This window comes from Gavia stellata, chromosome Z (genome assembly GCF_030936135.1).
Source record: "Gavia stellata isolate bGavSte3 chromosome Z, bGavSte3.hap2, whole genome shotgun sequence".
NCBI classification, from domain to species: domain Eukaryota; kingdom Metazoa; phylum Chordata; class Aves; order Gaviiformes; family Gaviidae; genus Gavia; species Gavia stellata.
In genome coordinates, this window is record NC_082637.1 from 19,308,249 (window position 1) to 19,329,632 (window position 21,384).

The window sequence follows — 21,384 nt, forward strand, 5'->3', positions numbered from 1 at the left end:
TATGAGACAGAAGTCCTATTAAGTGTTCAGAAAAAAAGAAATTAATGTTGACAATTAATGCTGACAAATGTGAGTCTAACCTTTCCTAATTTTGAAGAACTTGTCTTTCTAGCCTAAATAGGTTATATAAATTTATAACAGTCTTTCTATTTCAGGGGAGAGTATTGAAATTGTCACTGAAAAATATTTACGGCTTTAGGCAGTAGTATTTTGAAATCTAAATTTTCACTTTTACTGCTAGAACACTTTTAAAACTGCTTTGTTCCCTAGCTTAAGCACTTTTATTTTGACATAAGAACTGTCAAGAAATAAATGTATGTTGGAGAGCAGAAAGTTCCTACTACTGGAAAAATGAGAAGTTGGAACAGCCTTCCAGTCAGAAAAATCAGAGCAAAAGGTCGCTTTTATATGGAATTTGTTTACCCTGAAAAACATAGTGTAGTTGCCAGCAGTAGATAGGAATCAATTCAGCAATCCTGTACCCTGTGCTCTGAACAGAAGCAAAGTGCTTGCTGTTGTTATTTTAGTAGGGCATTGTGTTGCTGGTGAGGGGTCTGGAGCACAAGTCTTATGAGGAGCAGCTGAGGGAACTGGGGTTGTTCAGTCTGGAGAAGAGGAGGCTGAGGGGAGACCTTCTCGCTCTCTACCATTACCTGAAAGGGGGTTGCAGAGAGGTGGGTGTTGGTCTCTTCTCCCAAGTGACGAGTGACAGGACAAGAGGAAATGGCCTCAAGTTGCGCCAGGGGAGGTTCAGGCTGGATATTAGGAAAAATTTCTTTACTGAGAGAGTGGTGAAGCATTGGAACAGTTTGCCCAGGGAGGTGGTGGAGTCACCATCACTGGAGGTGTTCAAAAAATGTGTGGACATGGCACTGCGGAACATGGTTTCTTGGGTATGGTGGTGGTGGGGTGATGGTTGGACTCGATGGTCTTACAGGTCTTTTCTAACCTTAATGATTCTGTGATTCTATCAGTCCAATTCTCAGTGCGTATGTTCTCACTACATCTCAACAGACGCAACAGATTGCACAATACTGACCTCATGTCAGACAGGGATGAGCTGTCTGAGCTGAGGATGCAAAGATGCCTAGATTAGGTACATGATATGGGCTTAAAGAGTACTTCCCTTTTGATCTCTGCCAGTTTGATGTCTTCCAGGAGCTTTAAAGATCTATTAAAAAATAATTTTTGAGCATTTTATTTGTAAACAGACATCAGACTCAAGTCATTGATCATGAAATGTGTTTCCTTTAGAAAGCATGTTTTCTCCAAGGATTCTGAAGCGAACTGCTGTGAGTTTGTCCCCTGTGTGTATATAAGCACAGCTTAGAAAAGTCTGTTTCAGACAAAGACAACTTCGGTATCCAAAGAGCTGTAGACCAAAGAAGAATAAAACCTGAGCTCAGTGTCAGCACTGCTGTGCTGCCTCGTAGCTGGGCTGGAAGGAAAAGCTGGAAGTGATCATTTGCCACTCTCTGCTGCTGAAACTGTAGTTGAGATGCTACTTGCGTAAAGCTGATGTTAAATCTATGATAAGGTAGCACGTATTTGCAAAAGGAGTGTTGTGGGACATAAGGTGGTCCTTTTTTAACTCTCGCAGCTCCCATTGACTTTAGAAGCCTGAGCCACTCTTAAATAACACCAAAATTGACCTTACTTTTGCAAACTTCAATGTAGCCTGGACAAGTGGCATCCACACAAGAAAATAAAATTTCCTCACTGTTAAACATCCATGGTACTGTTGTGAAGTTGATGCAGATCTTTGAAAGAAAGAGTAACAGGTTCATTACGGAAGTCCTGGTAACACCAGAATACTTTCTGAACAGGACTGGGCCAGACAGATATCTTAAAATCGCGGGTGTGCTTGATGTGCCATGGCTGGGGAATGTGTTACTAGTGCCGGTAATTCATGTAGAAAGCTCTATCTTAAACTGCATCTAAAAAACAGGATGTTTTTCTACCTCTAGAGCCCAGCTTTAATTTTGGGGGGTAAACAAACCTTCCTCTTATAATCTCTTCATGCTAGTTCCAAATTTCCCTGAATTGTTTATTGACCAGTAAAAAAGAACATTTGCAGTAAAAAGACCTGGGATTAATTCTGTAGTGCTTTCAGCTGGTTTACCAGTAAAATCCCAATACCAATGGTACAGCAAAAGAGGTGCCTAAGCTCTTACTGGTACTTGAGTGTCTTTGTCTTTAAAAATCAGTAGATATGGTTGATGATGTGTATTATTATGCTAAAGTTGCTATTCAATATTGCTAATTCATGCTTATATACTGGCTTTTGGAGAATTTATTAACTTTTTAATTGAAAAAAAAGTATCTTGACTATAAAAATATACCACGTAAGAGAAGAATATTAAATCCCCATAAACTGTTACTGCAATTTTTAAAATTACTTTATTTCCCCAACTGCACTGTGAAATGACAATGGTAGAGGCACCGATCTTGATCATATTCCACTTCAAACATGTCACCCATGATAATTTCAGGGAATAAGTTTCTTACATAGACTAGAGGGGTATCTTTCGTTTTCATTTCAGCTGAGCAATACCAGCGTGAAATTGGCATTTTGGCTTTGTCAGTTTTTCTGACGGTCTCAGGTGAACACTGTATGCCACCTCCTGACTTACTGGTACGTGAATCCATTTACAGAAAGTTCGATTTTATCTGTTTCCTGTAAATTATGTTTACTTCACAGGTAGACTGGACATCAGCTACTAACATAAAAAAGAGCAAGCCTGTGAAAGTCTTTGTCTTAGACCACAAGATGGGTAAAAACTGCTTAAGTAAAGTAAATAAATACCTGTAGCAGCAGTCTATGAATTGCCTAGTGCAATGCCAGTTGTTCTTGTGGGGTTTTTTTGTCCAAATGAACAAACTTTTGTATTGCTGATCTTCAGTTTTTCTTAGAGTGCAGTGTCTTTTGTGATGTGTACATGGTGGTGGTTTTTGTAGCCTTTTCTAGATTAGGCAGCTGTTTTATGCTTGTTTATGTTCATGGAAGATTGGATTTAATGACCAGTGTGGTCATTTGCAGTCCCACATTCTTGTCTGCTTGGATTTCTCAGTTAAAAATGTAAAATATATGTTATCACTGAGCCATATTCTTTAAACTGTCCAGTGCAAGAAAAGATTTCTTATCACGGTTAACAATTCATAGGTAGAGATGGGTCAGGAAAATAGACTGGCTGAGGATTATTGTCTCTTTTAGCAGTGAGCAGTCTATAAGTTTCAAGCCAGAAAAGCTCTGTATGTCTTGGTAGGGAGCTGATACTGTGATTACCCATGCCGGTGCATGCTTGAGACAGGCTCAAGATTTTGCTAGTGCACAGGTCAGACCTGATCTGTGCAAGCCGGCAGTGCCTGCTACCCCTTGCAGGACAAAGCTGGCGTTCGCTGTGGGCATTTTGCTGCTGTGCGGTTGAGGATGAAGAGGCACTTCCATCTGACCTCATGGTGTGAGAGCGCTAGCAGCTGTGGACCATTCACGGTGGAATTCCAGCATTTCATATGTATGTGACTTATTTTCCATTACTGCCTGTAGCAATCTCTTAGCAACTATATTCTCACTGTAGTCATTTTTCTGGTTACTGATAGGAGAAAAAGTTTAAAAAAACATCTTGAACAGTATTATTAACAATACAGTTGTTTCACTGCAAAGAATTAACAGATGCAATAGAAAAGAAGAATTGTTTGGATGATGGTTCATTTTTTTCAGTCTAAGCTCAATGTTTAGCATTTTTACACCTTTCAAAATTCGCTTTTAGCAACAGCAGATTTCATCCCCTGCTCTCCAGTTCTGCTCTCAGAAAACGGCAAGTATAATTATTTAAATACAAAAAAATTGGTTTAAACTTTACTAGGATACTTATGTTTTTAAAAGTGTTTTGTACCTTAGACTGTTGTAGCTTCTCCCCGTGCTGTTTAAACGGTGTTCAGTTTTGTAAAAATCCTTTTGATTTACATATTGCTGGAAACTGTTATCTTTATTTAATGAGTTTGTCTGAAAAATAATGTAAGTCTTTGTGCTAAGAAGCAGTTTAAAGTTTAAGAGTTTTCAACTCCTTGTTGAAATACAGGAGTACATACTGTGAACAGAAAAACATGGAATTCTCTTTTATGTAGCCATGACATAAGAACCTGGAGCAACATAGTGGTTCCCTCTTAACTCTACTAGAAGATGGCTCAGATAAAGAAGATGAATGTTCTGTTGTGTTCCAATGAAAATTATCATAGATGTTGTATTATCAGAAAAAATAGGAAGGTGTTCTCTATACAGCTTGACTACAGTTTGCAAGTTGATCTTTTTTTTCTTTTAATATACACACCTGAGATTTAATTCTGAAGTGTCTCCATTCCTGCTTGGCTCTGGAATTTTTGCTTGGTTAAGCTCTCTGCTTGCTTTTGGGTTTTTCCCCCCCCCCAAATCACTGCATAGGACAGTTGTATTGGGACCAAAGGAAAAGACAGGCATTTCTAAGCTTCCATCTTTTCCCTTCCACTGCACTTATTGCAGTTTCTTGGATCACAGCTGAATTTATTTTGATGCATTTTATGGACGTAAAATATGAGTTATTGGCTTTTAGCATGCGTGTGGACCGCATATGTTTTTGTTGTACTATATAAAACTGGCTTGGATTGAAGTTCTGTGGTGTGCTGGCTAGCTGGGTGTGAGAGGGTCATATCAGGATATTTGCACTTCCTTTTGGAGGATTTCTTCTCTTCCTGAAGCCTTGAGTGATTCGGCTGAGAGTGAGCCAATGATTATGCTCAGCGTAAGGCGATGAAAGACAGGAGTTTCTAGCCATTGTGAAGTTAAGAAATGGAAAAAGTTGCTCCTTTTCAGAAAGCCTTTGTTGCCACCAAAGCGTTTCCACTCTGATATTAGCCTTAAGACTGCTGACCTTTGAGAAAAATTACCCAACAAACCCTGAAAACAATTGGGGGGAAAAAATAATGAATAATGATACCAAGTCAGAAAGGCAAAAAAAAAAAAAAAAAATTGTCCTTGGTCCTGGTAGGGAGATACTAACATAAGTTTTCAGCTGGGCATCATTTTTTGCATCCGTTCTCAGATTGTCACATTTCCCAGAATGTTCAAAAGGAATTTCTGTCCTCCTGGGGTATTTTACAGATGGGTGATTTTAAGTTTGATGGGGTAGTCTGACAAAGTCTAGACTGATCAGATGGACTTTTTGTGTGTGTGTGTGTGTGTGCTATGATTTGCGTTCCCTGATTTCAACCAGGCTACACAGTGGAAAGCTTACAGCAGCAGGACATCAGCCTGCAAAACTGGGATTCAGCATAATTAGGCAAGTGGAAAGCTTGCAGTAGACCAACTGAAACATCATACTTGACTGCTTCTGTCAATCTAGAGGAATTTTGTGCAGAGGAAAAACCTACAGGTCCGTGAGCAGTTTTGGAGAGTATTGTGAAAAACGCATTTTTCTTTAGGTTGAAGAGTCCTTGTTTATTCACTTTTTGCATTAAATTAATCTCTTGCTCCTTTTTAAGCTTCTGGGTTTTATTTCAGAGAATAACATAGACATTCATTTAACCATGCTTTCTGTGTGAAATCTGAGTTAGTTATAGATGACTATAAATATCTTCTATCTCAAAAAAAAAGGTCAAGAGACGAAGCGTCCTGGGGTCTTATAGATAAAGCTACATGGTAGGAAACAAAAGTTATAGTGGGATGTTCAGGAGGAAATGGTCTTTGATAGCAAAGGAGGGTGGGCCTAGAGAGCAACACAAAGATTATAGGGACTTGAATGGAGTTAAGTGTTGATGGAAGAACTACATCCAAAAGATGGACTGGACATCACTGGAGGCAAGCTGAAACATTTTCTAGGACTTGTTTCACTTCCATCAAGCTGCTAAATTTGCTAAGCTTCTGTACATCTGTACAAGTCTAGTAGCTGACCTCACGAAGTTTTCTGTATGTGATTGCATATTTCTAAGGCTTTTTCTGCCTTCTGTGAGAAACTGCCAAGTGCTAAGAATTGTGCCAGTGAGAGGACTACTTTCCAAACTTTGAACAAAATAGTTCTATTCTGATGACTGTCAACTGAGTGGGGCACATATTCTTGGTCTGTGCTGCTGTATTTGCAAAAGTTTTGCCTATTGCATTGTGTTACTTATTTGGGACCACATTACAAAGCATTGATTCAGTATATTTTCAGGCTTGACACCACATTAGAAAGCTATTTTCCAGTACAAATTATTCAGTACAAAACTGGCAAAGGAAGCTTTAATGGGTTGTACAAAGCATTTAATTGGTTTTTAAAAGCATGTGGCTACTGAATCTGGAACCACTTTCAACTATATATTTCTTTGTCTTTTGGGTATATTTATCTACTTTTAATAAGAAGACTGTTTTTAATTGTTTGGTCTCATTCCAGAAAGTTAGTCTTTTGCTCTATAAAGGTTAAAGATTAAAGAAAAAAGCCTGGAGGCAAAATTATACAAAAGTTCTTTTGTAGCCCTGAAAAATAAAAGGCTTGATTTAAGCAGTTCTGAAAAAGTTTCAGAACTTGAAACTTTTTTTTAATATACAGCTTTATTTGAAATACGCTGATATTTAGCCAGCCAGAACAGAATGCAGCAGGAACTCCTACCGCGGCCTCCTTGGCCTTCCGCAACAAGGCCAGAGCACTGTGGCCCCTGAGCTCACAGACTGCAATTGTACCATCCCGTCTTGGGATGTCTGTGACTAAATCCCTTTTTCATAAGACAAGGCTGTATAATCCTGCAGTGACATTATCGCAAATGAAGCAAAAAATCAAATGTGAAGATTCTCCCATTTGCTGGTCCAGCAAAGAACCCACTTTCCCGTGTTTGAGCCATGATTTCACAAATAGCAATTTTATAGGTATGTCTTTGAAGGAGATGCCTGTTTAATCTTCCCTTCCTACCAGCCAGATGCAGTCCAGCCTTGAACCCAAATCCACGGTGTTGTGTTCATGCACCTAAAAAGATCCAGCTTTCAGGAGGTTTTATTTGCTGAGGCTCAGTGCTGCACTTACTGAAGGACACAGTTTGCGCTCTGCTACCAGCTTGATTCCAGCTAGCTGAGAGCAGCGGCACAGGCTTGCACATGCTGACACTCAGTGGTATCAATTTCCTCAAGTGAAGGAGTTTTCTAATTGCAGAGGATGATACTATTTGCCGCTGGTTTGGAAATACGATTTTGTGAGAGGCCAAGCCGATGCTCCCAGTCCTGCTCCCCTCATTGAGTAGCTGTCACCAGCGTCCCAATTACTTCCTTTTATGCTGTTCGCTTCGTATGTTTTCCAAGATCACAACAGATGGGTAGTCTTTTGCAATATCAGAATAAAATACTTTTAAAGGCAATCAGTTATTGCCTTATAAACTAGGACATCCTTCCTAATATCACTTAGCGTTCAGTACATTTTGATGAGGTGCACTGTTCTGTGTTGATGTATTGCACTCCTGTGTTGTTTGCAGGTCTTTACAATATCCATGCAGCATCGTTGGTTGTAGTATGTGCTGTACAAGGCATTAAAGCAATTTTTTTTAATTATTATTTTTTGCAACAGAACTCCATAAAACATTTTAATCTTTTTTTCATCTTCAGCTTAAATTTCTCTATCCTTTTATATTTTCCAAGATGGAAGCAGTCTGATTTTTTTTTTTTTGCTAATAACTTTTTTTGAGTTTCCCAGTATTTTCCAGTTGTGCATACTTTTGCAAGACATTTCTACTTGTTTTTTTGTCCTCCTTGATTGCACTTAGACCTGCTTTGTTTCAGTCTCTTGCAAAATGCAGATGTCTTAATAAGGACACCTGAAATGCTATAGCAGTAAGTATGAAATGGAAGAAAAATAACACTTTGACCACAAGCTGATGGGGAGAAGTAGTATGTGGCCAACCTGTAAGCCCTGTTCAGTGCAAAGTGCAAATTTGTCCTTTCCCATTTTTGCAAAAAACATTTGTATTTCTCAGAATAACACCATACATAGAGGATGCAGTTGTTATTTGCTACAGACCATGCAGAGATAAAATAGCCTAACTGGATTTATTCTCTTCTTTTAGCTAAATCAGTCTTTGTGATGTCATTTATTGTGGGTGATTTGCGGTGATCTATTTCTCATCAGTGAAGAGCCAGGTGTTAGGCTTTGTTCTACAGTTCGGGTTATGTTTGTACCCATCTGTTCTAGGAAAATAAGGATGCCTATTCTGCAGTTCTCTCTTTGCAAGGGTTAGAGTGGCCTGGCAATATACACGTGGACAAGCCCCAGGGAAATCTAGTTTTGCACAGTTTAGAGGCAGAATAACCAGGCAGACAGCATGAACGTTTGGTTAAAAGATCTCATTAAATAAAACAGAAAAAAATTTATTAGTGGCTACTGGACAAGTATGAGCTACTACTCTAGGTTTGTAACAGAAATAATATTTGGGTTGTTGTCTTGGTGACTGAGTGTTAACCTTTCACGTATAGGTACAAACTGTGCTCGGCAAAGAATGCCGCATGCACCAGCTAGAGTTCTCCTCAGTTTAAATTGGTATTGAGAGGGACGTTGTCCCAGGTTTTATACAGTGCCTCGTTTCTTGTAGAACATGAAGTTAAAAGCTAGAACTTCGTTTTTATCCTTGATAAACATTTATATTCTGCATTTCTGATCAGTGCTTTGATCTGTATTTTTATTCATTCTGTCAACATAACATGAATTCATTAAAAATCTTAATTCAATTTACCTACATTAATAGTGATTAAGTATATAGTCAAGTACTATGTATCTTACAAAAAAATGTGTTTTTTCTCCTTAATCATCTCAAAAGAGGTTTCTCATAACTCTCAAAAGAATCCTCTCCAACTTCCCTGTAGCTCTTCTTTTTCCACTGTTTCTGCCAATAGTCTTTTTAATTCATATACACACTTTTACTAGAAACAGATGAGAATGCGTGCATCTTAGACAGAAACTGGAAGTTTGGACAAGCGCAAGCTAGTTATTAATATAAAGTATCATTTTCACAGTCACAGTCAGTGATATTTTTAAATGTTCTGAATCATCAGCTCATGTGTACAATGTTCTTTGTACTGAAAAATGAAATAAAATGTGAAAGACAGGTTGCCATAAGTCAGTCGATTATTGTTGGTTAACAGTGTAATGTGTGTCACCCTAAATTCCACTTTTTCGTTTACCATCTGCAGGTTTGAACATATCTTTGACTAGTAAGATTTCCTTTTACAGAATCTGTGGAAAACGTAATGAGATACCTTTAAATCTATTCATTATTTATAAGTTAATCTTACACTGCTTAGCATGACCTTTACTTTTATTCAAAAACGTTATGCTCATGATGTTTCTTAGCACATGGAAGCCAGAGATGGTCATGTAATACATTTGCATATTAAAATATGCCACACAGCTTGTGTATGAAGTCAAACTTCAAAGCATCTGATTTCTGACTAAGATAGAACAGGAAGATGAGAGAGCAAAAGGATAACCATGGATCAAATCAAGACCATGTTTTGTCCAGTGTCACGTCTGCAGGAGTACATGTAAGCTGGTAGCTAAAGACAAAAAATAACTGAGCAAGCATATATAATATTCCTCTTCCAGTTTCCGAATATTTCTGGCTGAGGGGTTTTCCTGGACCAGATGTGCATTCTGTATGGTTTGTAACCTGCAGTGGTTTTGTCTTCCGTTAACTTACTCAGTTACCCGTTGAATACATGACATTTAGTATCCAAAACATCCTTTGTCAACAGGGTCTACAGGTCTATTCCCTGCTGTGTGGAGTCACCTCCTTTTTATTTCTGACCAGTCTGGCCCATCTAACTTCCTTTTATTCCTCTAGCTTTATTTTTTAGAAGAACATTTATTATTATTGCTGTTTCTAATTTGACCTCACTCAGAAGCATGAGGATTTGGGAGGTTAGTAGCAAACAGCTGGCATTTTTTGTCTTCTAGTTTGCTTTTTTTAGCATTTCACATTTTCAAACTTTCTGTTACAGCTATGAGGATTAGAAGTGTATTCTTTAAAATTATGAGATTTGAGTATACAGCATAACAGATTCAGGAAACTTCAAGACCATTTAGTATAGTGAATGCATACTAAAAATCACAGTAGTTGTCAATACTGCATCATTGTGAAGAAATTCCTTTGTCTGTCAGAAAATGATGGAATGATGATGGGGAGTATCATGATGGACTGTACAGAGCACAGAGTGCACATGTAACCTTTGGTAGCTTTAGTAGAAAGAAAATTGGAAGAGATGAGCTGGAATCTGTGACCTTTAATATTTCATATCATAATATGTTTTGAATATCATCATAAGGTGAAGAAAACATGCCTCTGAAGACCTCTAGAGGATATTCTGTCCGTCTTATTCAGGGGTTAAAGTAAACAGACTTCTGGAGATCTTTAAGAGGAAAGTTCACATGGATAGATTTTGCATCTACCTTTCTTCTTCAACCGAATAATGAACTCAGGCTCTTACTTTAGCAGGCAATCTCATTAGAACTGTTTCATTGTCAAGGAGGTAGGTTGGGAGTCTAAATGATGTGGTCTGAATCCCACACATGGTGTCAAAAATAATAATAGCAATTATTTTTATTCTGAAATTTAACAAAAGATTTGAACCAGTGATTACTTGACTGAATTTTTAAAAATATATTTTGTTGATTTTAATTATGCTTTGATGACCGAGAGTAGTGGAGGAAAACACCTATTGCACATGAACAGGCATGGCAGAATTTCTTTAAACATAAACGTCTAAGGAAGACAAAAGATGCATGGATTACTTTTCCAACAAATTGTTTCCCATCGGACCATCAGCCATGAATTTTTTCTTATCGCTTGCAATAAATCTTTTCCAAAGAACAAAAGTAAACTCCACTTTAATTTGTTCACTTCTTTGTATTTCCTGACTCTGACTGGAGGAAGAAAAGCTAAAATAACACAAATGAAACTTTTCCTTTTTTGCTGTCTAGTGAAACTGGAAATATCTACTAGAGTGATAAATAGTCTTTTGTGATAATTTTACTGCATTAAGCAGGAAATAAGATGCTGAGAGAAACAGATTAGCATTGACCACTTGGGAGCTTAATTATAGTAACAAGCTTTTTATGAGAATATCGTCATCTCAATGGTGAATAACACAGATGTATTTTAGTAACTGGACATTATTTAGATGCTCTGACATGCAGCAAGTATTATGGATTTGGGTATTTTTATGTAGCTGTAAATGTCAGCAAATGATCATGAAATGCTTCTTTGAAATGAAATGAAAGTTGTGTATAATTGTGTTTTTAAGTAGTCTTGTTCTACAAATTCAACTCTTCTATATTAAAAACACAGATCTGCAGCAGCAGAGTCAGTGGTTGCTATTGAAACTGACTTCAACAGGACAAAGATGGAAGAGATCACTATAAGAAATAAAAAATAAAGAAAATATAAATAGCCTTATTTTTATATATAAATAGTAATTTTTGCTTCTTAATGAGCCTCAGAGTGGGTTACGATTATCACTTCAAGATGGAGTTTTCACTCTATATACCTCATTTTTCTGGAACTTGCTATACAGTCATATTTTTACAGTATTTTCCCTCATGATGATCACTGAGCTTTAGGGTACAGGAAATCAGTCTGAAGGAGCATCTGCTCTCATGACTGACCTCATCATAGTCCAACAACGCTGTTGTAGAGCAACTTTTCCTAAGTGAGTAAATGTTGAATTTCTGCAGATAGACACATACAGGTACTTTTGAGATAACAGCATCCGGTTGCATTAAAAATTTATTCTGTTCTTTTCCAATATGAAAGGTTTACAGGTACTCTAGAGTAGAAATAAGAGAAAACTATATGCTTTTTTTCTCTAATATAGGTTAAAATTAAATAAATCTGAAAGCTTTTCCTCGTTCTTTTCCTACGTGTGTCTTCTGCAAACAGCTGAAAATTAGTTAATTCTCAAATTTATGAAAACTTGAGAACTACAACCTTGAATGATGGAAGGAACATTTTGTGTAAAATTCTTACATTAGAAATGCATGGAGCTAAAAGGAGTAAAAATAACTAAAAAGTTGTTTTATTTACTATTAAAGGTAATAATATTTTTCTTAATGTTATTTGAATTGTGATTTACAAATGAGTGACGGACTTTGCAATATAGGTTTTGGATACAGAAGTCCAGTTGCTAACATCTCTGAATTTAGCTGCGTATCTATGTGTGAGGAAGTACATTTTAAATCTCTTACCAGCTGTGATAAATATTCCCATAATGCCACTTTCAATCCCTGTCTTGTACCCTCAGTTAAGTCATAACTGAACCTTGATTTCTTAAAAGTCTTGGGTTTTACATGTATTGCTACATATTACTTTTTTTTTAAAGCTCTCTTTCACCTCATCGGCTCTTCCAATGTTGATGTGAAAAATGCAATGACCTTCAGTGGGCCTCTGGAAGACATGTTTGGGTACACAGTCCAACAGTATGAAAATGAGGAAGGGAAATGGTAAGCTGTTTTTCTTTTCTTAAATGGAAACTCCAAATTATCATGTATTCAGTGACTTGGGTGCTATACTATTATTTGTAAGTATGCCTCATACGTAAGGGTCAGATTCTGCAGTCATATTTCTTAAACTAATGCACAGTCCCAAGAAAACCTGGAAAGATTGGGAGACTGAAAGATCCAAATTTATATCTACATTTATTTCCTCAAAGACATAAATGAGTTCAGAAAGTGGGTAAATTCCCTTGTTGATGGAGGTGAGAAAGTTTTGTGTTATGCCTGAGCCCTCTTTTTTTAATTTACCAAATAAAACCATTAGTTATCTTTTCCTTGTGTTAATGTATGGGCAGTGAAATTGCTCCTGGTTTACCTAACTAATCTGTATTATGTATTTTTTTCTAAAGTTTTCTGTCAGAGGTTGTCTGAACTGAGTTTTTTAACTGGTGGGAAGATTTCCTTGTCAAAATATTTATTAATACAGTACTCAGCCTTCCCCTTTGGAGGGCTAATTATGTCTTGCAATTGGTAATATATTCGCATTTGGGTCTTGGAGCCTTCCTCTTAACCTGTCTTTTCCTTCTTGTTGTTCTCCTGAATTAGAAGTTGCATTTTGGCGTGCTTACTGGTATCATTGGTTCTTGGTCTTTTGATAAACACCTGCTTATGCTTTTCCCTTGTAAGAACAAACTTCACAGGCTGACCACTGGGCTGGAGGACTGAAATAACGATTGAATGGTAAAAGGTTTGGGAATCCTAAGATCTCCATCGTTTTTTGCAGATTACTCTGGTTTTCCAAGGGCTTTGCCAGTAATTTGACATTCTTGGTAAACCCAGGGAGTCCTGCAGGCAGCCTGGGACGACAGGCACGTGGCTGCATGACAGCCAGGTCAGACTGTTCTGCATTGCCTCAGCAATGCCCCCTGCAAGCGCCAGGGCTGTCTGGCTCCGAGAATCTGTCCACCACTGCAACACAGTGTTCACCATTAGCCATAGGGGATGTTCATGGAAATGAAATTGCAGAGCCTGCTATTGAAAATGCTCTTGGTTGCATGAGGGTCATGGGAGAATAATAAATGACCTACTCTGAGCTAATTTAGACCTTCAGGAAATGGTATCCATTCTAGGAGCTGGGATTTTGCGAAGTAAGCTATATTGTTGTAAACTGTCCTGAAACCTTTCAAGAGAAAAAAAAAAAAATGAGCTGGGAATGGCGACTCTTCCAGTAGCTGAAGGAAGACGGGAATCTAAACTAATGTGCTAGATCTGAACATCTCTGAAGTTAAACTCCAGAGCTGCTGTGAAATTGTCAAGCTTTCAAGCTGCCTTCAGCATAGCAACATCCAGAGCAGGAAATCTGTAGGTGGACTGTAAAAAATAAATATACAAAGCAGCTTTGTAATGTTTTGTCAACTGCTGTAACAGTACTTAGATACCACAGATAGAGCTTTTCAGCAACAGATGTTCTGTAAACCTGACTGCAATTGTTTCTCAGTAAAAGACAAAAAAGACAAAATAGCCTTTCAGACCACTTCTCTCTGTTCACGGGCTCTTTCATTCTGAGAAAAGAACAGCCTGGGGACATAATCCTGCTGAGCATTTATCACTTTCCAGGGGATGTCAAGCACACTCAGCTTCTCTACAGTTAAATGGAAGTCAAGGATGTGTAATAGGCTGTGGTGCCTGTTTCTAACTTCTGATGTAAAAAATACATACATTACAGCATATAGCTTGAAAGACCAGTCAGATCCAGTACAGACTTGGAGCATTTTATTTTACTTTAGAATTAATTAATTTATTATTCATGAAAAAATCTTAATGATCACAATGAGCTGTTCCAGTATAGATTTTTAGAAGATGGATTTTGTACTGGGTTTAAATTCTCCTTTCTGTCTTTTTTAAATCCGTAGGCTACATTTTACCTATTATGTCATTCTATTCAAATATCTTCTGCCTGGACTAATTAATTTATAATTAAAGATTGAAATGGTGCTCTCAATAACTCTTCACAATCATCTAAGTGTCCGGGAGCAAATCTTACTGAATTATTACTCTTAATGGCAGGATTTCTTTTTCCAGTGTGTGTGCTGTGAATTCTAATTTAATCCAAGTTCTTCCACACACATTTAATGGAGCCAGTTATCTGCTGGGTAGTGCTGGGCTATTCAGTGTAGCTAACAAAGATTTGAGAACAAAACCAGTGTCCATCTCTAAACAATGTTTCCTGCTGAAAACTGGATTTAGGAATAGATGCTGATTTTGGTGCTTACAAAGTACTATATGAGAATAGTGATTTTTGATTACACCAAATCTTGGAAAAAAGTACACAGGATAAAAATCCTTAACATTTTAAAAATCTGAAATGTCTTTTAATAAACCTTTTAATAATATTTTTTATTAATGAAAGGAAAAATTATGTGTTTTACACTGCTGGCTCACATTACTTAAGACTGAATTCTTCTTCTGGGTGCTTGTGAGCCTTTGGCATTTGGTCTCTCAGCATTGAAAATACATTTTCTTCTAAAATATATAAAAGATCAAGGAGATATTAAATAAAACAGATATTTCCTTCCGTATTACTTTTAATACTTGTCATCCACCTGCCAATATTGCTTTTATTTTCCACTGGAATTTTTTTAAATGTTATTCTATTGTGTAATTTGATACATAGGCAGATTTTCTTTCTGTGTCCTTATTAAAGAGGAGACAGAATGGCTGCTTTTGCTTGTATCTGAACTAGCATAAGAGATATTTTTCTTGCTCTCCATCCTGTACTTTTTGTATGGAGCTTGCTCTCTCTTTAAGTTTTATTTGCTGACTTTCGTGCATTTTAAGAAAGAAGATATTTCAGGTGACTTATTTCATTTGCAGGGTACTTATTGGTTCACCATTAGTTGGCCAACCTGAAAAAAGAACAGGAGATGTATACAAATGTCCTGTGGGAAGGGACAACCAATCACCCTGCATGAAACTGAACTTACCAGGTATGAAAAAAAATAAAGCTGTGTCACGTGGAGGAATAATAGCGGTCAGATCTTAGGAGATTTTTAGCTAGTAAATATGCATTAAAATTGTTTCTATAGAGAAAATTTACTTAGGACTCCAGAGCTATATGTGAAGGAAGTTGTAGTTGTAACATCTTAATATGTTACAATAAATAGTAATCATTTTCTTGCTCATGTCAAGAGATATGCGGTGTAGTCAGGAAGAGACTTTCTGTTAACATGAATTTCACTAAATACACCTGTTGTGGTATTTTTTATCTCCTCCTTTCCCTTGAAAGCCTAAATGTCAGTAATGTAATATAACAATAACAAATCTAAAAGCTGTTAAGTCACTTATAGCAGGCCAGGGTGAAAAATTAATGTTTGGTTTCTAATTAACAAAACTGTGTGAACAGTAATCTCTTCCTTTCATGATGTGCCGTTATTTTTACTTTTTTCCTTTTTTGTGCTTCAAGAAAACTATTTGAGACAGCAACCCAGACAAATTTTCTGGGATAAAAGCCAGTCTCAGAAATTTTTCTTGATTGTTGCAATTGAAGAAGGAGGAGGAAGGGTGCTAAAATATTTGATGAAACCAGTGTTAGTCTGGGGTTTATTTTAGAAGCTGGAAGCTCCATGCTAGGGGATATATACTTCAACATTTTGTTTTAATGTTCCCAAATACTTAACATTTTAATCTATTTATAGCTGCTACTTCAGTTCCTAACATCGTGGAAGTAAAAGAAAACATGACTCTTGGAACAACCTTAGTGACTAACCCAAAAGGAGGCTTTCTGGTAAGAAAGGACTTTTTCCCAGTTTTAAAAGAAGTCTGTTTTTTCCTCAGGTACCATAACAAAAACATTTCACCCTTTTTCATCTTTTAAAGGCATGTGGACCACTTTATGCTTATAAATGTGGGCGTTTGCATTACACAACTGGAGTTTGCTCTAATGTCAGCTCCACTTTTGAAACCGTAGAGGCGATTGCTCCATCTGTACAAGGTATGCATGCCACAGGAATTCTCTTGTGTGTCCGAAAATACAAAGTGCCAAACAAGACAAATGTATACACATAGGCATACCAAAAAGTATGAGCTGCTTGACTTAGCTACCAGCATTACCAAGTTAAGTAAATGTTTTCACTGTCCGTATATAACCTACATTCTTGCTACTTTTGGAATTTATCTCAGCATAAACAATCATTAGAGCGCTATGTGACATCCAAAGGCAATTGCTAAAAATAGTTGCTTATGTTTTTTTTTACTTATGGCCAAAAGACTCTTTTTAAATAATGACGTGTTCAGACCTAATAGAAACCCAATTTAGTAATATAGATAAAAATCTTGAAGACCTGGTCCTTTGGAAAAATCAAAGAGGAACAGAATGACATTGGAGAAGGTAGAAGTCACTAGTAAATGCTCCAGTTTTGTGATCTTCTAATCCTATTCTTAAATATCTGCTTACAAGAAGGCGCCTTGCTGATAAAGGGAACACAAACCATGTAAAATACCATGCAAAAGTTGATGAATGACAGCTGGCATCAAACACGTTAGTTCAGCCCCGCTGCAAAAGGGTATGCATTTGGTACTAATCACAAAAGTAATGAGCCATGAGATATATTTGATCCTTGTTAGTATCAATTCTTATGTGGCAACTTGTGTTGCAGAGTGTAAAACCCAGTTGGACATCGTCATAGTCCTCGATGGGTCCAACAGCATTTATCCGTGGGAGAGTGTCACAGCCTTCCTAAACAGCCTCCTGAAAAACATGGATATAGGTCCACAGCAAACACAGGTAACATGGTAGATATTTTATGGTTGTTTAATTTGTGATGAAAAAAAAGGATTTACGGGAAATCAGATGAAGCATCATCTATGGAACTCTTCAATTCCAAGAACTTACAGCAATGGGATACTAAACCAAAATAGCTGAAACCACAACTAAGTCAGTGTTCTGCCGCCAAGTAGTAATGTCAGGGAGGGTCTCCCTCCTCCCACCACTCAGGCAGTCTGGAGAAACCGACTTTCTAACCTAGAGACAAAAGTTACGTGCATTAAGTGAGGCTGTTTGAACATAGTCCTTTTCCACTTCTTTCCTCTCCACAACCACTTCTTGTCTTCTTTTGTACTTCGTAGCACAAAGGTCATTTCTGCTCCTCCGAGGCGCACATGCATGGTTCAGACTGCCTTTGATTATAAGCTTTTTTGAGCAGCATTCAGTATTTTGTACTGCAGAGCATGGAGCATACAGCTTTTAAACATTTGAAATCATAATTAACGGGTGGTTGTTAAGCCGCATGTTATTAATGGCAGAAACTGCATTTATATAATAAGTGGAGAGGGTCAAATTCCCAGCTGCTATAAATCAGCACCAGTTCCACCAGAATTAACGGAACTACAACCAATTACCCCAGGATCTGACATATGTTTCACAGTGTGCTGAACGGAGTGTGTAAATAGCAATTCCAGCAGAACTCAGGGAAGGGGGAAACATGGACACTGGGATACGTTTTAACATGGAAAGCTTTATTAACAGCAACAGAAGAAACCAGGTCTTCTTTTCACTGTTCCCTTTTCCCCCTCCCAAAATCAAGGATTTTCTGGGATCCTGTATAATATTTGATATGCTGCAGGCCAATACTTAGCAGTTTTGTTACTTCAGGTTGGCTCCTAACATTCAGCTCCTGCCTTCACAAAGGTGACTGTGAGAAGGTGTAAAGGATACCTCTGTCTGCACAGAGTATCCCCGTCATTTTCCAAGTTAACTGGGGTTTGTGAGTTACCACCCAACTGCCCTGTTGGCTGTACTGAACATTGGCTGATAAACTGTCAACTTTACAGTTGTGTCCTGTTATTTTAAACACGTTGTTCTTCCAGATATTGTGAGGAAGAAGGAAAAACACTTTGCCAAATTTAACAGAAAGGAAAAAAAAAATGAAAAATTCTTCCTGGTCCCTTAAGCTGGTGATTACTCAAACATGTGCCAACTTGGGAAAATACTTAAACCTGAATTTCCCAGTATGGGGCAATGGAAATGCACGGAAATCATCTCTGCCTTCTGCCCAAAGTGCTTCATGGGAACAGTACACAGGGCAATCAACGCTACTGCACCCTCACCCCTCTTCCTCACCCTACAATTCCTAAACTTTTACATTGCCACACCTCTGTTATGTTTGGTTTTGGAATCCTGCCTCATCTGTGCGGCTCAGCTCGTGCACAAAAGGTCTCTTGCTGGCCTGCACTCCAGCAGCCCACCATCTCCACCCACAAAATCCGTTCTACCCACAATTTGGCATAGCTACCCCTCTTCTCATATGTACACTTATTCACTCAAGAACGTCAGCTTTGGCATCTGGTTGCTACAGAGCAGAAACATTTGAGAGGGAGATAAGAGTGGGATAAGGGGAGAGAGGCTGAAAAACTGGAAATGGAAGGCAAAAGCTACGTGGAATTTTCTCGGTTCCTCTTACCTTCCCCCCCTTCCCCAGAATAAATCCCATATCTCTCTCCTCTCCTCCAAGCCCCGTGCTTGGGAACCCTGGCACAACCAAAGGTAGTAAGAAGTTTATGCCGTCTCCTCCACCCACACTGTCTCCTTTCTCAGAAACTGTGTTTAAATGCCTATTGAATGGGGAAGAGGGGAAATGACAGAGCAGGCTTATTTCTCCCCTCTTTTCTGGGAACACAGAATAGAAATACAGAAACAATTGGTTACTTTCTGTCTGTTTAAATTGATTTTTTCCATGTTCATCTTTTGGGGATTGTTGAGCATGTAGAAATCAGTGGACTTTCACTGACTTCAGATTGTTTTCCTCTTGCATGGGAAAGGAATGAGGTGATTACAGAATAACTCCTTAGCAGCTTGGGTGTGACTTGTTCAAAACCTTGTTTTGATTAGAGGTTTGCAAGATTATTTTTTTCCACTTACTTACCCCCGCCATGAACAATGGTCTTTAGGTTTGTGTCAAGTAAGAAGAGAAATTCCTCAGTGTCCCATGTTTGGCAAATTTGAAAGTGAAAGCCAGAAGATTCAGATGCAAAAAGACAAAGTTTATGCTATAATTTTTTCAGAAGTGTTTCCTTTCCTTCCTCTTTCCATTCTCCAGAAAATCCACAACACCATACTGATGGTTAAGCTGCATATCCTGAGCTTAGTGATAAAAGGAGTAAAGGGAAAGTGATGATAGAAAAGTGGAAAAGGAAGAAGAAATTAAATGAGAAAAAAATTATACAAGTAGGAACAAAATATTTCTCCCAGCTTTATTCCACATTTTAATGTAACTGCAAAGCAGGCTAGTTTTTTTCCTCTTTTTAAAAATTTTATAGATATAATTATCTTTTAAATATGAGGGTGTGGTTTTTAATCTTTTACATGTGAGCAACTTTCTGTGGTAGAAGAACATCAAAAGAGAAAGCAGAATAATTTGGTATGTTCAGTTCCAGCTTTAAAGCTATGTTGGAATGGCCTTCAGAAATTTTCATACAGGTTTTATTTCTCCATTGATATATGACATAGGCAGTTATAGATGTTTGGTCTGTACCTTATTGTATCTCCAAAGGGACTGTATCAGTGGACTAATAAGTCACCCCATGTCGTATCTTATGATCAGTTTTGTCTCCAGAAGAACAGAAGTGGATTAAAGAGGTATTAAAAAGATTCAGGATGAAGAAAGACCTTCGCGATAGTTTACAAGTAATTTCTGTCTGAGTCCCTGGGAGCAAAGAAAATGTAGCAGAATTAATTCAATTTTGCTTTGATTCAGGTATCTTTAGCAGGCTCTCCATATAATAAAATATATTATCCATTAGTGCTTCCCAAGGCATCTCTGCTTTTCTTTTATGTTAAATACAATTCAAGTACAACCAAAAATATTTCTGATTTTCCTCCACATCCCAGTGGTGAAAAGCCTAGCATATCATTTCCATGTACTAAATGGTTTTCCTTTCAGTTTGTTTTTTTTGTTGTTGGTTTTTACCAAATAGATAGCTTAATAATTTATTGGGAAAGCCAGACTGTGCCTTCCAAATAAGGGGCTGTATTCACTTACAGAACAACAATGAGTAATTGCCCTGAGAAATATTTTGTCCCACAGTAGAACAGTCCTTCACTTGCCTGTTCTCTCGTACAACACTTTTTCACAGGAACTGGGGACAATTAAAGAATTATTCCCTTGTGTAATATAAAAGCCATGGAATGCTAGGGAAGGGAACATAAACTTAGGAATTACAAAGATGTTCAATAGATTATGGTCAGTAATGCTGGGAAAAATATTAGGTTTTCTGGAGTAGAGCAGAATTACTTCCTTCTGTGTAGTACTATTGCATTTTGCAGATTTAAATTAAACAAGCAAATCAAAACATACAATGCCTGTAAGCATCATTCTTAGGGCCTTGCTGAAGTTACGCAGTTTGAACAGGTTAATTGTCCCATAAAGGCACATTTGCATCACATAGATGTGTCATTTGTAGTTTTCCATTAGATTAAAAGGCTGCAAAAGTTCAAACCTTCATTGCTATCTAGTAGAATAATTTTAATTTTAGAAGGTGGACTTGATTCTGTGATCCTGTAGGAGACTGGAACATGCAGCCTAGTAGTATTTTGTTGGCTCTGGGAAGGTTTTCATTACTCTTTTTTGAAGAATTGCTCATCTTTGATGCCATGAAATGTGTAGAACATGATGATCAGTGCTTTCAAAGCCAGTGCTAAGGAAAGGTCCCACAGAACAATTGTATCCCATAAGATAACCACATGCCCCTCTTCCTTCCTGATTTACAAGCTATGCAACACAGTGCAGTTTTCCAGACTCAGATGTTCTTCCCATTCACTTCCTGAGAAGGAAATGCTCAAAATGTTTACTTGCTGTGATCATGGACAACATTTCCTTTCAAATAGGAAATGATATAGTTCAATGTCAGCCTGTAG

General features: G+C 37.6%; 1 protein-coding gene across 1 annotated transcript in view; it reads left to right on the top strand.

Moving 5' to 3' along the window:
* Window positions 1-21,384, top strand: part of ITGA1 (integrin subunit alpha 1) — a 76,224-nt gene that overhangs the window by 15,692 nt on the left and 39,148 nt on the right. Inside the window, exons 2-6 of the mRNA XM_059833304.1 lie at window positions 12,362-12,482; window positions 15,348-15,460; window positions 16,169-16,257; window positions 16,350-16,464; window positions 17,129-17,256. Of these exons, the coding sequence (XP_059689287.1) occupies window positions 12,362-12,482; window positions 15,348-15,460; window positions 16,169-16,257; window positions 16,350-16,464; window positions 17,129-17,256 (566 nt within the window). The remainder of the gene's footprint in view (window positions 1-12,361; window positions 12,483-15,347; window positions 15,461-16,168; window positions 16,258-16,349; window positions 16,465-17,128; window positions 17,257-21,384) is intronic.